This window comes from Elgaria multicarinata, chromosome 9, assembly GCF_023053635.1.
Source record: "Elgaria multicarinata webbii isolate HBS135686 ecotype San Diego chromosome 9, rElgMul1.1.pri, whole genome shotgun sequence".
Lineage (NCBI taxonomy): Eukaryota > Metazoa > Chordata > Lepidosauria > Squamata > Anguidae > Elgaria > Elgaria multicarinata.
The window spans coordinates 81,767,343-81,785,851 of record NC_086179.1 but is presented as its reverse complement, the minus strand read 5'-3'; the positions used below and the strand labels follow the sequence as shown (position 1 = coordinate 81,785,851).

The 18,509-nt window shown below is 43.7% G+C and overlaps 1 protein-coding gene across 2 annotated transcripts in view; it reads right to left on the bottom strand.

Annotated features, from left to right (window-relative positions):
• Positions 1–18,509, bottom strand: part of PHTF2 (putative homeodomain transcription factor 2) — a 92,464-nt gene that overhangs the window by 28,893 nt on the left and 45,062 nt on the right. For both annotated transcript variants that reach the window (XM_063134206.1, XM_063134207.1), the window contains exons 3-4: positions 13,769–13,825; positions 570–639 (exon numbers count right to left, since the gene is read on the bottom strand). In XM_063134206.1, coding sequence (XP_062990276.1) covers positions 570–639; positions 13,769–13,825 — 127 coding nt within the window. The remainder of the gene's footprint in view (positions 1–569; positions 640–13,768; positions 13,826–18,509) is intronic.

Here is an 18,509-nt window from a genome sequence, read left to right as displayed (position 1 = left end):
TAGGAAAACTGAAAGGTGTAGTAATTAACTTACTGCTGGCAATGGTAACAATGCTCTAATATTTGACTGATACTTCAGAGCAGATGTCAAGTCAGCACGGACTATTCCAATAACTATATGTAATTTATTGATGTTATTTCCAGCACACTGAATTTCACTGTTATCAAGAGGAATACTATCTGGCTGTGGGTGTAAAGCAGCTCATGCTGTACTATACAAGACAAGGGCTGCAAGGAATTTGTAACGGCAAGCTATTATTCACTTCTCAATTCAGGTTTCCATCATTATTATTTTAATCCAAGTACACACATTTGAGCATTATCCTGTTTTTGCTCTCATGAGCTGCACAGGAATCTGCCAGTAGAATGTTTCCATTACAGTTGTGCCCCACCCTCTAATATGCTGTGCACTAATGTGGGTGTTGCATTGAGTTATTATATACACAGCAGTAATATCTTATCCTATAAAAAAACAGTGCCCCACCCCAAAATCCTACACTAAAAGTGCTGAAATTTATACATTGAAATGCTGATCAATATTACATTCCATATTTAGGAGATCCACCTTACCTCTTACAAGATCAACATCTATGAGATCTGGCTTTACATGTCCAGTTTTCTTTGGCTTGTTCCTTAAACCCTGTAATATGAATTAAAAAATCACCATTATTATTTCTAAAGGAACTGGAACAGGGGTCAGTAATTGAGATGAACTTATATTTCCAGGTTCTTCTCTCCCCAAAACATGTAATATTTACAAATCTGAACTCCATTTTCAGGAAGGTCCCAATTTGTAATAGCTTGAATCCAAATTGCCTCACATGGACAAAAGAACTCCTTACATAGAAGGCTTCTGATCCAGTGAATCATTTTTGCTGGCAGAACTGGGAAGAAGGTGATCTCTGCCATTTTCTCCTTTCTCCTGTAGCCCCCATGTGACTAAAAAATCTGCTGTAGGGGGTTAGGCGATCTCTAGAACAATGTAGGAGGTGGCACTGAGCGCTGTAAAGAGAGGAGGAAATGAGCAAAGACCTCCCCCTTTTTACTGCTAGCTGCAATAATATCCTAAAGGGAATTCAGGGAGTGTTCCTGCTGTGACAGGAAACCCTGGATTAAAATGTTTTTTGTTCTAAACAGACAAGTATATTGTCAATATGACCAACAGAATAGTGAAGTTAAATTACTGCCCCTTTTATTATATTTTTCAAAACACCTAAGGGAGTTAATTCAGTTCAATTATGCAACCACATTCTACATACACATGCTTGCCAGGGTTAGTAAGATTGATATTTAATTTTATCTTTTCGTTTAAAAAAGCATAATCCATTAGACTCTGATGTTCAAATTATGGTACAATAATAGAAGTTAACTAATTATGGGCCTCCTCTTAAGTGTGATCTGTTTGAATCTTTGTGATAAACTATGGATCTCTATAGAGACAGATACAGACATCATGAAGAACGGGCAGATTTTATATCAAAAATTGTATCTTTAGCTTCCAAGCTGTAACTCATGTAAACTGATACAGCTTTTTTAAAGTGATGATTACGTCACTAATTAAATAATTTGTATATACCTAAAATAATAGCATTTTAGAGAAAAATACCTAAACATACAAGGTATTAAACTTTAGAAAGAGCTACTATTCCTCCAGGAACAAAGAGAATCCTATACAGATCTCTGTCAAATTCTCTACTACTCTATTGAAACAATGACAAAATGTGATATCAGATCACTGTGGTTCTTCTGAACCACTCAGTAGCCCCGGCCAGCTAATATTCAGCTTACAGCACTCTGGTCCAATCTTTTCAGAGATTATTTTACATTCTCTCCAATGGCAGGTCAGCAAATCCACTAACATTTTCCATTTCAAACAGTGGTGCTAGTTACCTGGCTCGGATAATCAATTTATCCAGCTCATAATTGTCAGCTGTATCCTGAATCAAGCGCAACAAAAGACCCAACTCTTACTTTAATCCTTATCAAGACCTGGTTGTAAATACAGTTCTTATGTAAACTATCCTGGGATTTTTTTTTAATTGAAGGACAATATAAGCATAGCCTAAATAAATAAATGCACTGTTGCACCTTTTAGAAACAGTAACCACAATGCTACCAAACTTAATATCTAAATGGATGGAAAATAGACAGAGAACCCCAGCCATGCAAACCGTCTTTGCTTTTGCATTTTCTTCCTGCCAACAGAGCATTGCTCCTATTATCCCTAGGTGAAGTTTTGCCACAGTCCTATATAATTCTTGGCTATTCCTTACTGCAGCTCTATGTATTCACCGTCCTTTGTTTCCCCACACTGTGTTTTATACAATACCTGCTTTGTCTCACAGCCTTTCATCTATCTCTTGGCTAGCCTCCAGAGTATTCTCTCCCCTTCCCATACTATACAGAACATCCTGACTTTAAGCATGTGAGATTTCTTCAAAGCCCGCTCTCTCATTGGCCTCTTCCTGTCTCCTGTGCTACTTTAATCAAGATTTCTCCATCCCCAATCCACCCCTTTAGCTTCCCACTTCTCCCATCTATTGCAGGGGTTGGCAACTTGCGGCCTTCCAGATGTTTTGGCCTACAATTCCCATTATCCCTCACCATTGGAGGGCACTGGTCTATTGACTTCCTGCCATACTTCCTGAGACCTGTTCAGCCTACCTGCACAGAGCTACTGGGGCCTCTATGAAAGTTAAACCAAGCCAAAACAATGCTGTAGAGATTTGCGTGGGGCGAACCCTGATGAAGAATTTGCCTGGGGCAATTTAGTTTTCTGTTTTAATCAGTGTTTTAATCCTTGTATAACTCTGGTTTTATTCTGTTTTAACGTCTATTATTTAGATGAGTTTTATGTATTTTGTTTATTTACTGCTTTTAATCTTTGTCAACTAATCAAGGAGCCCCTTCTGTAGTTGAAGAGCAGGGGAAATATGTTTCAATAAATAAATAAAGTAAACACTTTCCTTTGCCTCACAGAAGCTGGCTTGCAAATGTTGATAGCTTTGTCCTCTGAGAAGTTGGAATGTTTGCAACATTCCATGACATCAGATTAGCTCAACTAATCAATGTCAAAAGTTTTACTGCCAGAAGCAAAATACATTATACATGTAATAAAGGGGATATTGCTAAAAGATAGAAAGACAGACAGACAGAGAAACTACAAGTTATGAGAAACAAAGGCCCCCAATCCCATGTCCTTGTAAAATCTCTCTATCTGTTAGGATTGCACCCGAGGAAGCCTCCTCAGATGAAGAGGAGGCAAACTTACAAGTAGTAGAGGGTGTCTCCTCCCCCACAGCCAGACCAGAGACCGGTGCACAGTTGGAAGGGAGTCGTACAATGGAGGAGGATGCAGGCCCCGTGGAGGAGCCACGGGTCAGTCAGTCACTCCCTCTGCCTGCCTCTCCTGAGGCTGAGTCAGAGACGGAGGGGGTTCGACCACCCAGCCCCCGCGAAAGGAGACGTAGGAAAAGGGCAGAACAAAGGCAGGGGATCAGGCGAAGTACGCGCCTGCAGAACAGGCACGGAGAAAACGCTGAGCTGTAGTAAGGGGAATGAGGCACAGCTGGGAGCTGGGTGGGGTCATGCTGGCAGGGCTTGAAAAGGGGAAATCTGACCGCTGGTCCACTGTAGCAAACACCTTTCGTTCCTCCGGTTGCTACTGTGCCCCACGCCTTACCGTTTGTCTGTGACTTTGGTTTCCTGACCTGGACTGGCTTGATTGACTCTGCTTGAACGTTTATCCCTGGCATTTTGGACGACTGACTTGGCTCTTGATATCGGACTGGACTTGACCTTCGCTTGCTCTTGGCTCCTTGACCCCAGCACCCTCTGTTTGGTTCTTCGACCCGGATCGGTAGGCTTGCACTTCAGAACTTGTCTCTGGCTAGAACTATTGGACTTTACTTAAAGGACTGTGTTTTTCTTAAACTGCAGCAGTTCCCTCCTGCATTCTTGGCCAGAGATTTATGGCTGGGTAATTGGCAATAAAACACTAAAGCAATAAAGCATTCAGCAGAACGCCTTGACTCGTGGCTGGTCACTGAAAGAGTGTTTGCTACACAGAAAAAAAATGGAGGAGGCAGTTGCAGATGAAAACCAAGTCTTAAGGCAGCAAATTAACCAGCTGGCTGCAGTGGTGACGGCTTTGCAAACACAGCTATCGCAGATACAGCAACAACCCCCTGCACCTCCTCCAGCTTTGGCACCTTCCCGTAAGTGTCCTATCGCCCCACCGGAGAAGTTTGACGGCTCACCAGACAAATTTGCAGCCTTTCTGGCACAATGTGAGTTGTACATGCAGCTGCGGCCCCAGGACTTTCCTACAGCTCAAGTTCAGGTGGGGTTCGTGATAAGCCTGCTGACGGACGCTGCAGCTAAATGGGCAACTCCTCTGCTATTGCAAAAGAGCCCACTACTCCAAGACTATAGGGAGTTTGTTAAAGAATTTCGGGCTGCATATGAGGACCCGCAAAAGGCAGAAACTGCCAATAGGAGAATCCGGCGCCTCCACCAGGGCCAGGATACTGTTGCCACCTATGCCAGTGCATTCAGGTTACTAGCCCAGGATCTCACCTGGAACGAAGCAGCCTTGATGGACCAGTTTCAGGAAGGGTTGCACGAGGAAGTCCTGGATGAACTGGCAAGAGTGGATCGGCCTGGGACTTTGAAGGCACTTATCCAGTTGTGTCTGCGCATTGATGGGCGCCTAGAAAGCCGTAGGGTGGCAAAACGATCCCACCCACCCCGAGCAGCCACCCCTGCAGGTTATAGGCAACCAGCAGTCACCCCTGCACCTAGTTCCCAGTTTGGGGAAGAGGAGCCTATGCAGCTGGGTGGAGCCCGACCCCGCCTCACGATGCAAGAAAAGGAGAGGCGGCGACGGGGAGGCCTGTGCCTCTACTGTGGCCAAGAGGGGCATTTTGCACGAACCTGCCCTGCCAAAGGGCCACGCCCCATGGTGTCGGGAAACCGGCAACCCCAGCCCTAAAGGGAGTCCTAGGACTGGGGCAGGGATGCGGCCCATCATCGGAGACTCCACCTCGCCACTCCTGTCAGCCACTGGCTCTGCCAGTGACTGTGTGTCAGCTAGACCAATGCCCAGTTCAGACCATGGCCATGGTGGATTCAGGGGCCTCCAGCACATTCATGGACATGGGGTTTGTGCAGCAGCAGGGGTTTCAAGTGTACCCACTTGCCATGCCCCTCAATATTGAGACAATTGATGGGAGGCCTTTGGCGTCAGGTTTGGTGACGCATGAGACCGAGCCCTTGTGGGTGGAGATCCAGGGACACCAGGAGCAGATTCGGTTTCTGGTGGCAGCCATAGCTCATTTTCCGGTGGTCCTTGGAATGACATGGTTGACGTTACATGACCCCCGCATTTCTTGGCCCCGGGGGGAAGTCGTCTTTGCATCAGACTACTGCAGTTGTCATTGTTGGCCGGGGACAGTGAGTGCCATTCTCGAAGGACCTCGGGGGGACCCGCTTGAGGGGCTGCCGGCCAAGTACCGGGACTTTGCAGACGTGTTCGATAAAAAGGAGGCAGATCACCTGCCACCCCATCGGCCATACGATTGCACCATTGACTTGCTTCCTGGGACCCGGATACCGGCGGGCCGGATTTACGCCCTGTCTGAACCGGAGTTGGCCGCCCTTCGAGACTTCTTGGAGAAGAACCTGAAACGGGGGTTCATTCGGCCGTCTACCGCCCCAGCAGCTGCACCTGTCCTCTTCGTGAAGAAGAAGTGTGGTGAACTGAGGCTCTGCAATGACTTTAGAGCTCTTAACCAGATTACCTGCCGGAACCGCTACCCGCTGCCGCTCATCCCAGAACTCCTGGAACGGCTGCGTCACGCCACCATCTACACCAAACTAGATCTACGGGGAGCTTATAATTTGGTGCGTGTACGAGCGGGGGATGAGTGGAAGACCTCGTTTCAGACCAGGTACGGCCAATTTGAATATACTGTCATGCCCTTCGGGTTGTGTAATGCGCCCGCAATATTTCAGCACTTTATGAACGATATATTCCGAGATTATCTAGACCGTTTTGTCATTGTCTACCTTGATGACATTTTGATCTATTCAGTTAGTCCCCAGGCTCACGAATCTCATGTGCGAGCAGTGCTGCAACGATTGCGGGAACACCATCTATACGCCAAATTGGAAAAATGTGCTTTTGATTTGGATACGGTGGACTTTCTGGGGCACCGGATATCGCCGAAAGGTGTAGAGATGGACTCTGCAAAGGTGTTGGCCATCGAGTCCTGGCAACCTCCTCGGAATGTAAAGGAGGTCCAGCGTTTTTTGGGGTTTGCCAACTATTACCGCCGTTTCATTCCTGAGTTTGCCCAGGTGGCGGCCCCAATCACGGACTTGCTACGCGGAAAAAGAAAGTTCCAGTGGGGTCCAGAAGCTCAGCAAGCATTTCAATGCCTGAAGGGCCGGTTCACCGCGAAACCCATCTTACAGCACCCGAATCAGCAGACCCCATTTGTGGTAGAGGCAGATGCATCGGATGTGGCTGTTGGGGCAGTTCTGTTGCAGACGGTGGGGAAGGGGGAGACCCTTTTACCTTGTGCGTTTCATTCCCGCAAACTGACCCCGGCGGAGCAGAAATACACGATTTGGGAAAAGGAATTGCTTGCCATCAAGGACGCGTTTGAAACCTGGCGTCATCTACTGGAGGGGGCCCGGTACCCTGTAGAAGTGCGGACAGACCACCGGAATCTGGAGCATTTACAAACATCACGGAAACTGAATCAGCGTCAGATCCGGTGGGCTCTTTTTTTCTCACGGTTCCACTTCAAGGTGACATATATCCCCAGCACTCAGAATAGGCAGGCGGATGCCCTCTCTAGGAAACCGGAGCATGCCGGTTCCCGGCAGGAGGATCCCGCTTCAACTGTGTTACGACCTGAAAACTTCCTGGCGGCCCTATTGCCACCTACACTGCTTCCTCAACTGCAACAACAACAGGGACAAGATCAGTTTGCTCAAGCGCGGCTACGGGAAGTGGTCGGTGCAGGGGCAAAGCACTCATTGCCTTTTTCAGTGCGGGATGGCATCCTGATACACCGGAACCAGATGTATATACCCCCAGGACCGCTGCGGGCACAGATCCTGCACCAATGCCATGATAGTAAGCCAGCGGGGCACTTTGGGCTGTACAAAACCCTTCACCTCCTAACCCGGGAGTTTTGGTGGCCGAGGGTGCATGCAGATGTGGAGCGGTATGTACAGTCCTGTGCAACGTGCCGCAGGGCAAAGCATCAGACAGGGAGGCCCGCGGGACTGTTGCACCCCTTACCCACACCATCGGGACCCTGGAAGGTCGTGTCCCTTGATTTTATTACAGACTTGCCCTCGTCAGAGGGGCATACCACCATTCTGGTGGTGGTGGACCTGTTCTCCAAAATGGCCCATTTTATCCCATGCACGGGCACCCCGACAGCCAAGGCCGCGGCAGAATTGTTCATTCGGCGCATATTCTGTTTGCATGGTTTGCCGGAAGGAATAGTGTCGGATAGAGGGTCTCAATTCACGTCCCGTTTCTGGCAGAGCCTGTTTTGTCTACTGGAGGTGAAGTTACACCTCTCCTCGGCTTTCCACCCACAGTCAGATGGGCAAACGGAGCGCACTAATGCCACCTTGGAGCAATATCTGCGCTGTTATGTGAATTTTCAGCAGGACGATTGGGCGGGGCTTCTACCACTTGCGGAGTTTGCATACAATAATTCCCCCCACGCATCCACACTGCAGACGCCATTTTTTGCAAATTATGGGTTTCACCCCTCATTCTTTCCCTCATCAGTGGCCGCCTCCACAGTACCAGCAGCTGATAACTTCATACAGGAGCTGCAAGCTGTCCATGCCGTGTTGCGGGAACAGTTGGATCGGGCGAAGCAGGCTTATAAGCAAGGGGCGGACAGTAGGCGGCAGGAAGGGCCGGTATTGAAAGTAGGGGATCAAGCATGGCTCTCCACCCGGCACCTCCCAGTATCGCAACCCAGCCGGAAGTTGGCACCCCGGTTTATTGGTCCATACCGGATCATTGCCCAGATCAATCCAGTGGCATTTCGCCTGCAACTTCCACCCTCAATGCACATCCATCCTGTGTTTCATCGTGCATTGTTGGCACCGGTGGTACCAGGACACCCACTTCGAATCCAAAAGAGGCCACCACCTCCAGTGATGGTGGAAGGGGAAGAGGAATATGAGGTGGCAGGGATCCTGGATTCTAGACGTCACAGGGGACATCTGCAGTACCTGGTGGACTGGAAAGGGTATGGGCCAGAGGAGCGGTCTTGGGAAAATGCTACTCAGGTTCATGCCCCAGACTTAGTCTGCCAGTTTCACCGCCGGTACCCAAGGAAACCACAGCCCCATGGGTTTTTGGGGGGGGACCTTGAGGGGGGGAATAGTGTTAGGATTGCACCCGAGGAAGCCTCCTCAGATGAAGAGGAGGCAAACTTACAAGTAGTAGAGGGTGTCTCCTCCCCCACAGCCAGACCAGAGACCGGTGCACAGTTGGAAGGGAGTCGTACAATGGAGGAGGATGCAGGCCCCGTGGAGGAGCCACGGGTCAGTCAGTCACTCCCTCTGCCTGCCTCTCCTGAGGCTGAGTCAGAGACGGAGGGGGTTCGACCACCCAGCCCCCGCGAAAGGAGACGTAGGAAAAGGGCAGAACAAAGGCAGGGGATCAGGCGAAGTACGCGCCTGCAGAACAGGCACGGAGAAAACGCTGAGCTGTAGTAAGGGGAATGAGGCACAGCTGGGAGCTGGGTGGGGTCATGCTGGCAGGGCTTGAAAAGGGGAAATCTGACCGCTGGTCCACTGTAGCAAACACCTTTCGTTCCTCCGGTTGCTACTGTGCCCCACGCCTTACCGTTTGTCTGTGACTTTGGTTTCCTGACCTGGACTGGCTTGATTGACTCTGCTTGAACGTTTATCCCTGGCATTTTGGACGACTGACTTGGCTCTTGATATCGGACTGGACTTGACCTTCGCTTGCTCTTGGCTCCTTGACCCCAGCACCCTCTGTTTGGTTCTTCGACCCGGATCGGTAGGCTTGCACTTCAGAACTTGTCTCTGGCTAGAACTATTGGACTTTACTTAAAGGACTGTGTTTTTCTTAAACTGCAGCAGTTCCCTCCTGCATTCTTGGCCAGAGATTTATGGCTGGGTAATTGGCAATAAAACACTAAAGCAATAAAGCATTCAGCAGAACGCCTTGACTCGTGGCTGGTCACTGAAACTATCTCAGTGGAGCTTAATTGTTTTCCTGCCCACCAATTACCCCTACACCCTGGCCTGAAAATGTCCTTTCCAGCAATTTTTAATAATCATGCCTAACTGGGAGTAGGTAGCCATGCTAGATAGGGAATGCTGGGAATTGCAGGACTTTTATTGTAGAATGCAAGATGTCTTACTGCACCATTCAGACACCAATTCCAGCTTCTTTCTCCTAATCCCATCTATAGCAGGTTGCTTTACCCTGCTGCACAGCAGGACCAGCCCTGACTCCTCCCTTTTGCGTGCTCATTCTTTCTCTATGAATGCCTCTTTAATTTCTGCATTCCCATTATTTTAGGTAACATGGATTCAGGGACTTGTTTACCAAGATAATGTGTGGTTCTACCTATAATTAAAAGGAAACTGAAAAGGCAGGTCAAGGAGAGTCAAGTCCCTTCAGGATGCTTGAAGGATATTTGAAATGATAGAGATTCAGGTTAAACATATACCACTGATTAGAAAAGGCAAGTTTCAACAATTCTCTGTTAAACAGCAGAGTCAGTGAAGCTATAAAAGGCAAGACTATTTCCTGTAAAACAATTAACACACAAACAGAAAAGAAACATTAGTTAACAATAATACAAGCCAAGATAGAATTCGATCAGTGGCTTCAAAGTAACATAAAAATGAATAAAAACAGCAGCAGGAAAACATATAAGGTACAATTATAGCATTAGATGATGACAACATAAATAGAGTACTAAGGAAAATAGCAAAGTTACGGAAAAGCTGAATGAAACAGAAAGACATGCACAAGAGAGGCATTATTTTCTGGTACAGCATCTAAATATCTACAGAGTGGTCAAACTAGTAACAAGTCACCAATGAAAGACAGCACTTGCTCAAGAGTTCTTATGCAGGCTAAAATAAAATATGCTATCTTAGCAGTCATGGGACTTCCATCTTATCAAAAGCTGATTAACACATAGGAAGCAGAGGGTAAGAATACAATGATAATTTGGGACTGTGGCAGCAGAAAAAACACGGTGGGCCTTCCTAGCTGTAGTGGTCTTCCTGTGGACAATATCACCCAAGCAAATAGTGCTGCTGGAGAGGTAATGGTGACCTGACAGAAACCGAGGCTCTTCCCCTCCTTTCTGTCCAAAGGAAAACTTGATCCCTTACTTGAAGTGATAGACTCATTCGATATGAATGTATGGACTGAAGTCTTCAAATCCTAAACAGATTTTAATAAGCTCCAAAAATATTTTTTCCAAACTGGATGAAATCCAACGTAAGCGAAGAACAGAATGATGTATCTAAAACCTAACTTCACATATATGTTGATGGGGTCTGAACAGGCTACCAACAACCCAAGAAGCATGTGGGGTCATAGTGGAATATTCACTGAATATGTTAGTGTTACAACAGTAAAAAAAAATAGTGTTAGGAGTGATTAGGAAAGGGATAAGAAGATCAAACAGATTTTTTAAAAAATCTCATTATATAAACTAAGGGCATATCCAGATGTAGTTTTATTTAGAAAGGACACTGCCAAGTGGAGAAGGTACATAAAACTGAAAGTTGCTGTTTACTTTGCTTCTTTGATAGATTCATCCAATTGCTCTGTTTCAATGCTTACATATTTTAATCATGTTCTGATATTTTTACTACATTTTCAGTGGTTATTCTATAAGCTACCTTGTGAGTCTGACAAACTTAAATGTGGAATCAAAGTTTTTTAAAAATAGCTAGTAAAAGTATAGGGAGTGTTGGTGCATTTCCTCTATGAAGGAAAGCTTTTCTATTTAGGAAACAATTACCATGTGGAACATGACTTGGGTTTATAAAGTTAATTTATATAAAGTTATTATCCACACCATTCAGAGAAAGAAATTATTCATCCTTTCCCCCATATTATTAGAGCTCATATTGTCTGATAGATTCAGGACAATCCAAAAGAAGTTGTTTTTCATGCACTACATCACTTAAAACAGCTGAAAATGAAGTTTCTATGACAGGAGGTATTCATGATTACCAGACTGGGGGCTCATCTACACCAAGCAGGATATTCCACTATGAAAGCAGTATGAAAGTGGTCCATGAAAGGCAGGAGCCACACTACTGCTTTATAGTTGTATAGAAGTGCACTGCAGGATCTACACTACTGTTTTATAGTGGTACTGAAGTGCACTGACAACTGTTGGGGCCCATGACACATCTGCATCAAGCAGGATATAACACTATGAAAGTGGTATGAAAGCTGTATATGGTATGTGTAATGGGCCCCAATAGTTGTCAGTGCATTTCAATACTGCTATAAAGCAGTCTGGCTCCTGCCTTTTATATGCCACTTTCATACCGCTTTCATAGCGGTATATCCTGCTTGGTGTAGATGAGCCCTCAGAGAACTAATAGCAGGCAGTGGCATCTAGTTAGTCACTGATGGAGAAAGAGTGCCTGACTAGTTGGATCTTTGGTCTGATCCAGCAAGTCAAATCTTGCCTTGTTCTTATGATTTCCAATGAGATTTCAAATGACTTACCCAACAGAAATCTTAATGATATCCACTAGACTATTGTGAAGAAGGCTAAAGAGTGTATACATTTCAGTAGAAGAAATTAGTCGGCCATATTGCAAACTTGCTCATAAGTACTGAAACATCCCCTGCTCTAGTTGCTCACTGCCCCTTCCCCTCCCACCATCACTACTGTGTGTTCTGTGTGTACAGAAGGAACGCACATGCAGCAAGCACAGAGCTTTGTCAGTCTTGTCTTGCTCCTCGTTCTTTCTCTCCCTGCCAGAAGAAATAAGGCCCACACAACAGTCCTGTCGCTCAGCTGTGTATTCTCAGCTGGCGCAACACAGTACGGTAGTAGCTGCCAGCCTCATGCTAAAAATAGTGCATGCAGGTAGGCAACAACAGGAGGAATGAGCAGGCAGGTGCATTTGCCACATGGTTGCTTGCACAGAGACAACTGTTAGAGGCAAGCAGCAAGTTACAAGGGTATCTTATTGTCTGTTAACAAGGACTTCTCACTCATTCCAGTAGTTTGTGGAGTAAGCCATAAGGACCCAACCGTCTGCTCATAGCACTCCATCCAACAGAAGTTACATTAAACAAATGCAGTATTTTTCTCTTTTTTCTTTTTTTGCTAGTGCAGCACTTTCACAGCAGAAATTGAATGTCTGCTTTTCATTTTGCTCCTTTTGAAAGTTTCAATTTAAGAATCTACGAAAATATGACCTGAAAGCCATAATATATGGCCAAAATTTGGAAGCAACTTCAGAAGATGTTATGCTCTCTTCAAGAAAGCAGGTGTTGATTATAATCCTAACAGTACATTTTTGTGTGTCTTCAGAAGAATATATGAATCCTGAAAGTGAACGTAACAGTGTAATCCTATGCATTTCTACTCAGAAATAAACCCCATTAATTTCAATGGTATTTAATCCCCAAAAATATATATAGGATTGGAGCTTATGTCTTTAAAATACAAAGTATGTTAAAACATTCAGATGCTTTTGAAGCAGTTCCCAGCTTATCGAATATTGATGGGATTCTGTTAGTAACATTAAGATGCAGAGACACAGTTAATCTACAAAAGCTGTTTAACTTAACATAAATTTCCATCATCAAGTACTTACCAATTTAATAAACTGTTCAAAACAATAACAGGATGAAAAAGGATGAAAAGTAAACTGGAACTATAAAGGTAACCACGTGAAAGTCAGTGATATCTGACAAAATGCATATAAAAATATAAAGGGAAGTAAACTATGATATGGCAAGCACAGTTTAGTGCAAACTATCTACAAGCACCAATATTTTATTAGGGTATTGAAAATTGAATCCTGAAAAAAAATCTGGTCTAGGTCCTACCCTTAATGGCAGACTCCTTTTCATATGAGCCCACATCCACAAACTGCCAAACAGTTTGGACACAAATGACACCAAAACCACATCCCAAACTCCAAAAGAGAAAGATGTACTGGTACTAAAAAATGACTTATTGTGTCAGTCTTTCATTTCAGTAGAAGGGTAAGAATCAATTTTAAAATCACTGAAACTACTGGAGGTCTGTAAGAACTAACTAAACAAATTATTTTTATCACTACATGATACACAACAAAAGAATTAACAATCACCAGCAGCATCTCCATTATTCTTTAAAATTCCAATACATCAGTGGTTTTCAAACTGTTTCTTGGAATCATGTGAATGCTCAGAGCTCACAGGGGTTCCTCAGTAAGAGGAATAATGGAAATCAAACTGCCTATAAACTTTAGTAATGTTCCTTCTAAAGCACATTGGAAAGAAAACATTGGACATATTTTTTGGGGCGCACATAGCTTTCGTAGGGGAAAAATCGGCCTAGTAGGCCTTGCTCATAACCTACAGAAAATGTGATAATTACCCCAGAATCGTTTGCACAGGACAGCTGCACCAAACTCATATGAGTGAATTTACCAAAAATAGGAAGTTTGAACTTGATGCCATAAAATTATAAGATAGGACAATACTTTACCTTGATTTCTCTTTGTTCAACAGATTTTTCCCATATTTGCTGGTCATATGCCCCAATCTAAACCGAGAAAAGGGAAATCTACATTAAAATGAGATTATATAGCAGAATCACATAATGTAACAATTTCTCACATTAAAATTGGCATGACATCTGAGGCCACGGCTAGACCAGGCCTATATCCTGGGATTGTCCAAATGACACACAGGGGATCCTGGGAGCAGGCAGGGATGACCCCTCCATTTGCCTGGGATAATCCTTAGGTCTAGCTAAGGCCAGAAACAATACAGCAACAAATATATACTGCAATCTCCAAAACAATACAGCAACAGATACATGCGCATACCTTTGGTTAATTTTAATCTGCCTTTAAAATCTCTCTAGCAGCTACTCCACCCTAGTGATGCATTGTCTGTAAATGTTATACTGGATTAAACAGGATTGCTGGTATAGAATCACCTATCTCCAATTTAACTGCACAATAGTATTTTTTGTATGTGACTACTATACAAGTTATATAATATCGAGAATTATAACAAAACATGGAAACTGAAGCATTCCTGGTGTAGTGACAAACCACTGTTTGCAGTTTCATCTGAAATCATCAAACAACGATTTGTACAAACCATAGACCACTCATGCATGCTCCAAGAGCGCATTGTGGCTTGCAATCCTAGTTGGTGGGCAGTTTTAACATTTGTCAGGTTTAGACAGAAAGGCAATCTACGGTTTGCCACTAAACAAAGGAATGGGAGCAATCAATCACTACGCACAAGCCTGAAGCTTGTGGTTATAACTTTAAGGCATGATTTAGCATTATGCTTTATAGCCTTTAAGAGAAACAAACATAGTTTCATTTTATAAAATGCCTAAGAACTTATGATGATATTCTTTGCAGTTTATAAAGTACTTTTGTGATTGTCTTCCATGGTTTTGCTATTTAAATATTCTCCTCCAATTCCTTTATCCTATTTTGATTTTTCCATTATTTTTATCTACATCGCATTTTGCTTTTTCAGCCATGCCACACTGAACTCTCATCACTCCTTCTAACAGTGAACTTGGGTGGTAAGTGGCAAAAAACAGAATCAAAATGGTGCCACTGAGAAACAAGATGGAGGTATCAGCATGCTTGAAGAAGCCCTGAGACTTGTAGAACTATACAAAAATCTGATAAAAAACACAAACCTAAGAGTACCAAAACACACAGACGACAAACAACCCAGTTAAGGACTGAACATGTTCAATAGCCATGAACTGCTGGGTGTTAAAAAGGAAAACTGGTGATGGATGAGATGCTTACAGCTTATATTCTGAAGGAAGCCATGGCTCATCATCGGTAATTTTGAACAGAAGCACTCCTGCTAAAGATGGGAATACACTGCAACGTTTTGTTGCAGGTCCCAGTTGTTTCATCATATTGATAAAACTTAATCATAATGCTGTAATTAAAAGAGTTGGTACTGGCTAGAGAAAACCCCTGTCACTTACTACCTCTCAGAATTATCACTCCATGTTTGTTCCCCTGAGGAAGGCAGAATGCAAATGTAAAAGATAGACAGGATACATTTTTAAATGAAGCACACTTTCAATAACCAAGGACACTTGTACGGGCAACAGGCGTCATACTTTCGTAAAAACTGCAAATACGTAGCATGACATGAGGGGGTAGGATGGTTGCAAGAGGCCTCATCTTCCCATTAAAGGACAGCTTTAGCTATTTATCCATAAAATCCTACAGAATTTTAAGTCTCTTGCTGGCTGAATCTAGTTTTGGCAAATACTCTGCCTACTTAAATTCCACTTGCAGATATAGTTACAGGTGCTTAATGTAATTCCATCACTCTATGAAGCAATTCCTGTCTGCTAGGCATGTAAATATAGCACTAAAAAAGATGTTTTGTACATTAGTACCTAAGTAACCCTCAAAGAACAGCCTTTTGAAAATTCAGTTGTTGTGTACTACAACATAAGTGAATATGTATTTATTTCATTTATATCCCGCCTTTATTCCTCCAAGAAACTCAAGACGGCATACATAATCCTCCTCCTCTCCATTTTGAATGAATATATTTTGTTACGGTCATTGACCAATACCAACAGTACATTTAACAAACACTCCATTTTATCCTCACAACAACAACCCTGTGAGGTAGGTTGGGCTGAGAGTCTGTGACTGGCCCAAAGTCACCCAGTGGATTTCTATAGCCAAGTGGGGGCTAGAACCCAGATCTCCCGACTCCCAGTACAACACTTTAGCCACTACACTACACTGGCTCTGTTTTAATATTTAATTAAAAGATTATTATTTTAATCCCAGCTGTATAAATGTTCCGGAGTGATTTAAGGCTGCAAACCTATATTCACTTACTTCAAAGTAATCGACATTGAATTTAATGGGACTTACTTCTGAATAGACAAGTATAGGAATGCACTGTAAATGAAAAACAAAAACTAGGATATCCTTCTCGAAAAACAGTCAGCACCTTTGTGAACTGGCTTAGTTTGTTTTCAATATTTGCATTGTATAAGACTATACCTGACAAAGAAGCTTTTTTCTCTGAAATGTGTTGCGTTCAAATAAAGAAGTTTCCCGTTGGCGTTCTTTGAGAATAAATTCTCTCTTTAAATTTCATACTGTTAATGAAAGTCTGCTTCAAAACACAGTTTCTATTTTATTAAACTCTCTTCCCTTAAGCACTTTGAATATAATAAGTTATGACTCCCATAACAGCATAACAGTTTTTGCTATATTTCAAAAGCACAATATTTCTGAATTGTTGCTAATTAGCATTTTATTCTTAGATTAAAATACTTTTTTTAAAAAAAAAGAGGTTAAGACTACATTTAATCCCTGTTGCTAGGATACTCAGTCTGCAATCCTAAACACAATTATTGTGAAATATGCCCTTAGGAATTTAATTGGATTTACTTCTATGTAGCCATGATTAGGACTGTATTGTCAGGAAGTCAAAAGTTTATCATAAGATTTAAAAATATTTTCCTACCGGGTGTGGGGAGGGTGTTCGGTACAGGAGGAAACTAATTTTTTTAAAAAAAAAGCCAGCCAACAACAGAGATATCTCACTCATTTTTCTGGGTAGCTATTGTGTGCTTTTAAGATGCCCCCCCAACCCCACACATGATCTACTGAAACCAATTGCCAATTTGAACAGTATACCCTCAGAAACTGCCTCCTATATTTTCTCCACTGACAAGAGAAGAAGACAAACCCCATTTTTATTACTCGATCTCCCTGTCCCTGCAGTATAGGGAGACACCCACCTACCCCAATTCAGTTGTTCACTGTTGTTCTATACCATGAGTTCGGAGGTCATAATAACCCACAATGGGTTAAATAAGCCACAATGGCTTATTTAACCCATCATGGGTTATAGTGTCGTTTGGCAGTCACCATGGGTTATTTTGGTCGCCTACACTTGCTTGGCAAGTGTGTCAAAACTGCTGCCGCCATTCCCCTCCATCCAGCAGATCTCTGCCTAGCAACTGATTGTGCTTGCAGCCCAACCTCACCCTAACCCTTCCCCCAGCAATCAGTTCTACAACTTCCCCAAATGTCAAAAACTGTCTTGGTCGAGTGGCAGAAGCTGTGCAGGATTGTCATTTTATCTGCCAGGGGATGCGGTGTATGAAGTTTTGTCCCAGTCTTGCAAAATTCCATGGAGCTATAGCCACCATTCCCTTTTTGGCGAAAAGGTGCTTCTGCTCGCATGGCTTTGTCAGCGTGCAGGGTTTTCAACGGGCCCATGTGCATCTCTGCTAGAGGAGGCGGTGTATGAAGTTTTGTCCCAATCCTGAAAACATCTAGAAGTTTATTTGTGCCACCCCTTTTTGGTGCACCCAGGGTTATCACTCCCTTGTATGTAATCACGCAGGGTTTAGATGGTGCATCAGGTGCCTTATGACTAGGGAAGGCTGTGTATGAAGTTTGGTCCCAATCCTGCATACTTCTAGAGCTTTAAAGGCACCACCCACCCCCTTGTTGGGGTGATGCTGGAAGCACTGAAGTAACTTCTTCCCTCTCTTTGGGATATTGTGGAAGGTTAAAATAGGATACTGTGATGTAGTTAATGGGTGAAACAGTGCTACTGCTTGGGCCAGAGGACTGCAGCAGGACACGGGGCAGGAGGAATGACTCAGATTATGCACAGTAATTTAATAAGATACACACAGTAGCTTAGTTCAAGTAGCTTAGTTCATCATGTTGGGAATAACAGTAGTTTATTTTCAAAATAAGCTACTGTGAGTAGCTTATTAACACATGATGGCTTAAAATGACGTCCAAACATGAGCAGTGAGAAAGACGTGAAGAGAATGAGCAAATCCAAGGCCCACACCCAATCTCACCCAGACAGAATTCCAAAATAAATAGACTCTGTGTCATAAATCGTACAGTAAGTCTACGTCCCCTGATATATAACTAGGTGACATGTAAGAAAAGAAGGACACAAATGCACTGTGAAAGAATACTACAGTTCAAGATGGGTTGAAAGGTCTGCTACATGGCCGTAGGTTAGGTGAGTAACTGGAAGGTGGTGACTGGTTCCCATATAATCCAGTGAGCTTCAGTTTTCACATTAGTATACATGCATCTCAATGTCATGGTCACAGAGAAAAAAATGGAGAACAAGGCAGCAATAATAAAAAAAACCCTACACAGCAGAGCCAGAACAGTCTTCTGTCAGTATGATTAAGTCTATTTTCCAGGCCCAGCTCCAGGTTT